This window comes from Uloborus diversus, chromosome 1, assembly GCF_026930045.1.
Source record: "Uloborus diversus isolate 005 chromosome 1, Udiv.v.3.1, whole genome shotgun sequence".
Lineage (NCBI taxonomy): Eukaryota > Metazoa > Arthropoda > Arachnida > Araneae > Uloboridae > Uloborus > Uloborus diversus.
Genome location: NC_072731.1, coordinates 148743297 through 148752355, shown reverse-complemented (window position 1 = coordinate 148752355; position 9059 = coordinate 148743297). Strand labels below are relative to the sequence as shown.

Genomic DNA, 9059 nt, shown 5'->3' with positions numbered 1-9059 from the left:
TAGACGTTGATGTCGACGAGTTGCTGTTAGTTGAAGTTGGACTTGAGGAAGAAGCAGGCGAAGGAGAAGAAGAATCAGTTGCTGAATCCGAATCCGTCTCAGGAGGGGAATCTGGTGGTGCAGAAACTGCATCGGAATCGTCCGAAGGTGGAGCAGCTGCATCATCTGCAGCAGAATCGGAAGGGGATGGAGAGGAAGGCAGCGCTGCTTCCGAGGGCGCAACTAGTGCGGGCGGAGAAGAGGATGAAGAGGAAGGCATTCTAGACGTTGATGTCGACGAGTTGCTGTTAGTTGAAGTTGGACTTGAGGAAGAAGCAGGCGAAGGAGAAGAAGAATCAGTTGCTGAATCCGAATCCGTCTCAGGAGGGGAATCTGGTGGTGCAGAAACTGCATCGGAATCGTCCGAAGGTGGAGCAGCTGCATCATCTGCAGCAGAATCGGAAGGGGATGGAGAGGAAGGCAGCGCTGCTTCCGAGGGCGCAACTAGTGCGGGCGGAGAAGAGGATGAAGAGGAAGGCATTCTAGACGTTGATGTCGACGAGTTGCTGTTAGTTGAAGTTGGACTTGAGGAAGAAGCAGGCGAAGGAGAAGAAGAATCAGTTGCTGAATCCGAATCCGTCTCAGGAGGGGAATCTGGTGGTGCAGAAACTGCATCGGAATCGTCCGAAGGTGGAGCAGCTGCATCATCTGCAGCAGAATCGGAAGGGGATGGAGAGGAAGGCAGCGCTGCTTCCGAGGGCGCAACTAGTGCGGGCGGAGAAGAGGATGAAGAGGAAGGCATTCTAGACGTTGATGTCGACGAGTTGCTGTTAGTTGAAGTTGGACTTGAGGAAGAAGCAGGCGAAGGAGAAGAAGAATCAGTTGCTGAATCCGAATCCGTCTCAGGAGGGGAATCTGGTGGTGCAGAAACTGCATCGGAATCGTCCGAAGGTGGAGCAGCTGCATCATCTGCAGCAGAATCGGAAGGGGATGGAGAGGAAGGCAGCGCTGCTTCCGAGGGCGCAACTAGTGCGGGCGGAGAAGAGGATGAAGAGGAAGGCATTCTAGACGTTGATGTCGACGAGTTGCTGTTAGTTGAAGTTGGACTTGAGGAAGAAGCAGGCGAAGGAGAAGAAGAATCAGTTGCTGAATCCGAATCCGTCTCAGGAGGGGAATCTGGTGGTGCAGAAACTGCATCGGAATCGTCCGAAGGTGGAGCAGCTGCATCATCTGCAGCAGAATCGGAAGGGGATGGAGAGGAAGGCAGCGCTGCTTCCGAGGGCGCAACTAGTGCGGGCGGAGAAGAGGATGAAGAGGAAGGCATTCTAGACGTTGATGTCGACGAGTTGCTGTTAGTTGAAGTTGGACTTGAGGAAGAAGCAGGCGAAGGAGAAGAAGAATCAGTTGCTGAATCCGAATCCGTCTCAGGAGGGGAATCTGGTGGTGCAGAAACTGCATCGGAATCGTCCGAAGGTGGAGCAGCTGCATCATCTGCAGCAGAATCGGAAGGGGATGGAGAGGAAGGCAGCGCTGCTTCCGAGGGCGCAACTAGTGCGGGCGGAGAAGAGGATGAAGAGGAAGGCATTCTAGACGTTGATGTCGACGAGTTGCTGTTAGTTGAAGTTGGACTTGAGGAAGAAGCAGGCGAAGGAGAAGAAGAATCAGTTGCTGAATCCGAATCCGTCTCAGGAGGGGAATCTGGTGGTGCAGAAACTGCATCGGAATCGTCCGAAGGTGGAGCAGCTGCATCATCTGCAGCAGAATCGGAAGGGGATGGAGAGGAAGGCAGCGCTGCTTCCGAGGGCGCAACTAGTGCGGGCGGAGAAGAGGATGAAGAGGAAGGCATTCTAGACGTTGATGTCGACGAGTTGCTGTTAGTTGAAGTTGGACTTGAGGAAGAAGCAGGCGAAGGAGAAGAAGAATCAGTTGCTGAATCCGAATCCGTCTCAGGAGGGGAATCTGGTGGTGCAGAAACTGCATCGGAATCGTCCGAAGGTGGAGCAGCTGCATCATCTGCAGCAGAATCGGAAGGGGATGGAGAGGAAGGCAGCGCTGCTTCCGAGGGCGCAACTAGTGCGGGCGGAGAAGAGGATGAAGAGGAAGGCATTCTAGACGTTGATGTCGACGAGTTGCTGTTAGTTGAAGTTGGACTTGAGGAAGAAGCAGGCGAAGGAGAAGAAGAATCAGTTGCTGAATCCGAATCCGTCTCAGGAGGGGAATCTGGTGGTGCAGAAACTGCATCGGAATCGTCCGAAGGTGGAGCAGCTGCATCATCTGCAGCAGAATCGGAAGGGGATGGAGAGGAAGGCAGCGCTGCTTCCGAGGGCGCAACTAGTGCGGGCGGAGAAGAGGATGAAGAGGAAGGCATTCTAGACGTTGATGTCGACGAGTTGCTGTTAGTTGAAGTTGGACTTGAGGAAGAAGCAGGCGAAGGAGAAGAAGAATCAGTTGCTGAATCCGAATCCGTCTCAGGAGGGGAATCTGGTGGTGCAGAAACTGCATCGGAATCGTCCGAAGGTGGAGCAGCTGCATCATCTGCAGCAGAATCGGAAGGGGATGGAGAGGAAGGCAGCGCTGCTTCCGAGGGCGCAACTAGTGCGGGCGGAGAAGAGGATGAAGAGGAAGGCATTCTAGACGTTGATGTCGACGAGTTGCTGTTAGTTGAAGTTGGACTTGAGGAAGAAGCAGGCGAAGGAGAAGAAGAATCAGTTGCTGAATCCGAATCCGTCTCAGGAGGGGAATCTGGTGGTGCAGAAACTGCATCGGAATCGTCCGAAGGTGGAGCAGCTGCATCATCTGCAGCAGAATCGGAAGGGGATGGAGAGGAAGGCAGCGCTGCTTCCGAGGGCGCAACTAGTGCGGGCGGAGAAGAGGATGAAGAGGAAGGCATTCTAGACGTTGATGTCGACGAGTTGCTGTTAGTTGAAGTTGGACTTGAGGAAGAAGCAGGCGAAGGAGAAGAAGAATCAGTTGCTGAATCCGAATCCGTCTCAGGAGGGGAATCTGGTGGTGCAGAAACTGCATCGGAATCGTCCGAAGGTGGAGCAGCTGCATCATCTGCAGCAGAATCGGAAGGGGATGGAGAGGAAGGCAGCGCTGCTTCCGAGGGCGCAACTAGTGCGGGCGGAGAAGAGGATGAAGAGGAAGGCATTCTAGACGTTGATGTCGACGAGTTGCTGTTAGTTGAAGTTGGACTTGAGGAAGAAGCAGGCGAAGGAGAAGAAGAATCAGTTGCTGAATCCGAATCCGTCTCAGGAGGGGAATCTGGTGGTGCAGAAACTGCATCGGAATCGTCCGAAGGTGGAGCAGCTGCATCATCTGCAGCAGAATCGGAAGGGGATGGAGAGGAAGGCAGCGCTGCTTCCGAGGGCGCAACTAGTGCGGGCGGAGAAGAGGATGAAGAGGAAGGCATTCTAGACGTTGATGTCGACGAGTTGCTGTTAGTTGAAGTTGGACTTGAGGAAGAAGCAGGCGAAGGAGAAGAAGAATCAGTTGCTGAATCCGAATCCGTCTCAGGAGGGGAATCTGGTGGTGCAGAAACTGCATCGGAATCGTCCGAAGGTGGAGCAGCTGCATCATCTGCAGCAGAATCGGAAGGGGATGGAGAGGAAGGCAGCGCTGCTTCCGAGGGCGCAACTAGTGCGGGCGGAGAAGAGGATGAAGAGGAAGGCATTCTAGACGTTGATGTCGACGAGTTGCTGTTAGTTGAAGTTGGACTTGAGGAAGAAGCAGGCGAAGGAGAAGAAGAATCAGTTGCTGAATCCGAATCCGTCTCAGGAGGGGAATCTGGTGGTGCAGAAACTGCATCGGAATCGTCCGAAGGTGGAGCAGCTGCATCATCTGCAGCAGAATCGGAAGGGGATGGAGAGGAAGGCAGCGCTGCTTCCGAGGGCGCAACTAGTGCGGGCGGAGAAGAGGATGAAGAGGAAGGCATTCTAGACGTTGATGTCGACGAGTTGCTGTTAGTTGAAGTTGGACTTGAGGAAGAAGCAGGCGAAGGAGAAGAAGAATCAGTTGCTGAATCCGAATCCGTCTCAGGAGGGGAATCTGGTGGTGCAGAAACTGCATCGGAATCGTCCGAAGGTGGAGCAGCTGCATCATCTGCAGCAGAATCGGAAGGGGATGGAGAGGAAGGCAGCGCTGCTTCCGAGGGCGCAACTAGTGCGGGCGGAGAAGAGGATGAAGAGGAAGGCATTCTAGACGTTGATGTCGACGAGTTGCTGTTAGTTGAAGTTGGACTTGAGGAAGAAGCAGGCGAAGGAGAAGAAGAATCAGTTGCTGAATCCGAATCCGTCTCAGGAGGGGAATCTGGTGGTGCAGAAACTGCATCGGAATCGTCCGAAGGTGGAGCAGCTGCATCATCTGCAGCAGAATCGGAAGGGGATGGAGAGGAAGGCAGCGCTGCTTCCGAGGGCGCAACTAGTGCGGGCGGAGAAGAGGATGAAGAGGAAGGCATTCTAGACGTTGATGTCGACGAGTTGCTGTTAGTTGAAGTTGGACTTGAGGAAGAAGCAGGCGAAGGAGAAGAAGAATCAGTTGCTGAATCCGAATCCGTCTCAGGAGGGGAATCTGGTGGTGCAGAAACTGCATCGGAATCGTCCGAAGGTGGAGCAGCTGCATCATCTGCAGCAGAATCGGAAGGGGATGGAGAGGAAGGCAGCGCTGCTTCCGAGGGCGCAACTAGTGCGGGCGGAGAAGAGGATGAAGAGGAAGGCATTCTAGACGTTGATGTCGACGAGTTGCTGTTAGTTGAAGTTGGACTTGAGGAAGAAGCAGGCGAAGGAGAAGAAGAATCAGTTGCTGAATCCGAATCCGTCTCAGGAGGGGAATCTGGTGGTGCAGAAACTGCATCGGAATCGTCCGAAGGTGGAGCAGCTGCATCATCTGCAGCAGAATCGGAAGGGGATGGAGAGGAAGGCAGCGCTGCTTCCGAGGGCGCAACTAGTGCGGGCGGAGAAGAGGATGAAGAGGAAGGCATTCTAGACGTTGATGTCGACGAGTTGCTGTTAGTTGAAGTTGGACTTGAGGAAGAAGCAGGCGAAGGAGAAGAAGAATCAGTTGCTGAATCCGAATCCGTCTCAGGAGGGGAATCTGGTGGTGCAGAAACTGCATCGGAATCGTCCGAAGGTGGAGCAGCTGCATCATCTGCAGCAGAATCGGAAGGGGATGGAGAGGAAGGCAGCGCTGCTTCCGAGGGCGCAACTAGTGCGGGCGGAGAAGAGGATGAAGAGGAAGGCATTCTAGACGTTGATGTCGACGAGTTGCTGTTAGTTGAAGTTGGACTTGAGGAAGAAGCAGGCGAAGGAGAAGAAGAATCAGTTGCTGAATCCGAATCCGTCTCAGGAGGGGAATCTGGTGGTGCAGAAACTGCATCGGAATCGTCCGAAGGTGGAGCAGCTGCATCATCTGCAGCAGAATCGGAAGGGGATGGAGAGGAAGGCAGCGCTGCTTCCGAGGGCGCAACTAGTGCGGGCGGAGAAGAGGATGAAGAGGAAGGCATTCTAGACGTTGATGTCGACGAGTTGCTGTTAGTTGAAGTTGGACTTGAGGAAGAAGCAGGCGAAGGAGAAGAAGAATCAGTTGCTGAATCCGAATCCGTCTCAGGAGGGGAATCTGGTGGTGCAGAAACTGCATCGGAATCGTCCGAAGGTGGAGCAGCTGCATCATCTGCAGCAGAATCGGAAGGGGATGGAGAGGAAGGCAGCGCTGCTTCCGAGGGCGCAACTAGTGCGGGCGGAGAAGAGGATGAAGAGGAAGGCATTCTAGACGTTGATGTCGACGAGTTGCTGTTAGTTGAAGTTGGACTTGAGGAAGAAGCAGGCGAAGGAGAAGAAGAATCAGTTGCTGAATCCGAATCCGTCTCAGGAGGGGAATCTGGTGGTGCAGAAACTGCATCGGAATCGTCCGAAGGTGGAGCAGCTGCATCATCTGCAGCAGAATCGGAAGGGGATGGAGAGGAAGGCAGCGCTGCTTCCGAGGGCGCAACTAGTGCGGGCGGAGAAGAGGATGAAGAGGAAGGCATTCTAGACGTTGATGTCGACGAGTTGCTGTTAGTTGAAGTTGGACTTGAGGAAGAAGCAGGCGAAGGAGAAGAAGAATCAGTTGCTGAATCCGAATCCGTCTCAGGAGGGGAATCTGGTGGTGCAGAAACTGCATCGGAATCGTCCGAAGGTGGAGCAGCTGCATCATCTGCAGCAGAATCGGAAGGGGATGGAGAGGAAGGCAGCGCTGCTTCCGAGGGCGCAACTAGTGCGGGCGGAGAAGAGGATGAAGAGGAAGGCATTCTAGACGTTGATGTCGACGAGTTGCTGTTAGTTGAAGTTGGACTTGAGGAAGAAGCAGGCGAAGGAGAAGAAGAATCAGTTGCTGAATCCGAATCCGTCTCAGGAGGGGAATCTGGTGGTGCAGAAACTGCATCGGAATCGTCCGAAGGTGGAGCAGCTGCATCATCTGCAGCAGAATCGGAAGGGGATGGAGAGGAAGGCAGCGCTGCTTCCGAGGGCGCAACTAGTGCGGGCGGAGAAGAGGATGAAGAGGAAGGCATTCTAGACGTTGATGTCGACGAGTTGCTGTTAGTTGAAGTTGGACTTGAGGAAGAAGCAGGCGAAGGAGAAGAAGAATCAGTTGCTGAATCCGAATCCGTCTCAGGAGGGGAATCTGGTGGTGCAGAAACTGCATCGGAATCGTCCGAAGGTGGAGCAGCTGCATCATCTGCAGCAGAATCGGAAGGGGATGGAGAGGAAGGCAGCGCTGCTTCCGAGGGCGCAACTAGTGCGGGCGGAGAAGAGGATGAAGAGGAAGGCATTCTAGACGTTGATGTCGACGAGTTGCTGTTAGTTGAAGTTGGACTTGAGGAAGAAGCAGGCGAAGGAGAAGAAGAATCAGTTGCTGAATCCGAATCCGTCTCAGGAGGGGAATCTGGTGGTGCAGAAACTGCATCGGAATCGTCCGAAGGTGGAGCAGCTGCATCATCTGCAGCAGAATCGGAAGGGGATGGAGAGGAAGGCAGCGCTGCTTCCGAGGGCGCAACTAGTGCGGGCGGAGAAGAGGATGAAGAGGAAGGCATTCTAGACGTTGATGTCGACGAGTTGCTGTTAGTTGAAGTTGGACTTGAGGAAGAAGCAGGCGAAGGAGAAGAAGAATCAGTTGCTGAATCCGAATCCGTCTCAGGAGGGGAATCTGGTGGTGCAGAAACTGCATCGGAATCGTCCGAAGGTGGAGCAGCTGCATCATCTGCAGCAGAATCGGAAGGGGATGGAGAGGAAGGCAGCGCTGCTTCCGAGGGCGCAACTAGTGCGGGCGGAGAAGAGGATGAAGAGGAAGGCATTCTAGACGTTGATGTCGACGAGTTGCTGTTAGTTGAAGTTGGACTTGAGGAAGAAGCAGGCGAAGGAGAAGAAGAATCAGTTGCTGAATCCGAATCCGTCTCAGGAGGGGAATCTGGTGGTGCAGAAACTGCATCGGAATCGTCCGAAGGTGGAGCAGCTGCATCATCTGCAGCAGAATCGGAAGGGGATGGAGAGGAAGGCAGCGCTGCTTCCGAGGGCGCAACTAGTGCGGGCGGAGAAGAGGATGAAGAGGAAGGCATTCTAGACGTTGATGTCGACGAGTTGCTGTTAGTTGAAGTTGGACTTGAGGAAGAAGCAGGCGAAGGAGAAGAAGAATCAGTTGCTGAATCCGAATCCGTCTCAGGAGGGGAATCTGGTGGTGCAGAAACTGCATCGGAATCGTCCGAAGGTGGAGCAGCTGCATCATCTGCAGCAGAATCGGAAGGGGATGGAGAGGAAGGCAGCGCTGCTTCCGAGGGCGCAACTAGTGCGGGCGGAGAAGAGGATGAAGAGGAAGGCATTCTAGACGTTGATGTCGACGAGTTGCTGTTAGTTGAAGTTGGACTTGAGGAAGAAGCAGGCGAAGGAGAAGAAGAATCAGTTGCTGAATCCGAATCCGTCTCAGGAGGGGAATCTGGTGGTGCAGAAACTGCATCGGAATCGTCCGAAGGTGGAGCAGCTGCATCATCTGCAGCAGAATCGGAAGGGGATGGAGAGGAAGGCAGCGCTGCTTCCGAGGGCGCAACTAGTGCGGGCGGAGAAGAGGATGAAGAGGAAGGCATTCTAGACGTTGATGTCGACGAGTTGCTGTTAGTTGAAGTTGGACTTGAGGAAGAAGCAGGCGAAGGAGAAGAAGAATCAGTTGCTGAATCCGAATCCGTCTCAGGAGGGGAATCTGGTGGTGCAGAAACTGCATCGGAATCGTCCGAAGGTGGAGCAGCTGCATCATCTGCAGCAGAATCGGAAGGGGATGGAGAGGAAGGCAGCGCTGCTTCCGAGGGCGCAACTAGTGCGGGCGGAGAAGAGGATGAAGAGGAAGGCATTCTAGACGTTGATGTCGACGAGTTGCTGTTAGTTGAAGTTGGACTTGAGGAAGAAGCAGGCGAAGGAGAAGAAGAATCAGTTGCTGAATCCGAATCCGTCTCAGGAGGGGAATCTGGTGGTGCAGAAACTGCATCGGAATCGTCCGAAGGTGGAGCAGCTGCATCATCTGCAGCAGAATCGGAAGGGGATGGAGAGGAAGGCAGCGCTGCTTCCGAGGGCGCAACTAGTGCGGGCGGAGAAGAGGATGAAGAGGAAGGCATTCTAGACGTTGATGTCGACGAGTTGCTGTTAGTTGAAGTTGGACTTGAGGAAGAAGCAGGCGAAGGAGAAGAAGAATCAGTTGCTGAATCCGAATCCGTCTCAGGAGGGGAATCTGGTGGTGCAGAAACTGCATCGGAATCGTCCGAAGGTGGAGCAGCTGCATCATCTGCAGCAGAATCGGAAGGGGATGGAGAGGAAGGCAGCGCTGCTTCCGAGGGCGCAACTAGTGCGGGCGGAGAAGAGGATGAAGAGGAAGGCATTCTAGACGTTGATGTCGACGAGTTGCTGTTAGTTGAAGTTGGACTTGAGGAAGAAGCAGGCGAAGGAGAAGAAGAATCAGTTGCTGAATCCGAATCCGTCTCAGGAGGGGAATCTGGTGGTGCAGAAACTGCATCGGAATCGTCCGAAGGTGGAGCAGCTGCATCATCTGCAGCAGAATCGGAAGGG

At 54.0% G+C, this 9059-nt stretch overlaps 2 protein-coding genes across 2 annotated transcripts; both read right to left on the bottom strand.

The window, feature by feature from the left end:
* Nucleotides 1–241: 241 nt before the first annotated feature.
* On the bottom strand, nucleotides 242–1120 carry LOC129216210 (uncharacterized; the record flags this gene model as incomplete). Its single annotated transcript, XM_054850404.1, has 2 exons — nucleotides 242–304; nucleotides 1058–1120. Coding segments are annotated over 2 exons (126 nt in total), but the record flags the coding sequence as incomplete, so codon positions are not given.
* Nucleotides 1121–5194: 4074 nt separating this feature from the next.
* On the bottom strand, nucleotides 5195–8668 carry LOC129216202 (uncharacterized protein DDB_G0271670-like; the record flags this gene model as incomplete). The annotated part of the gene is made up of 3 exons (XM_054850391.1): nucleotides 5195–5242; nucleotides 7577–7627; nucleotides 8612–8668. Coding segments are annotated over 3 exons (156 nt in total), but the record flags the coding sequence as incomplete, so codon positions are not given.
* Nucleotides 8669–9059: the final 391 nt, after the last annotated feature.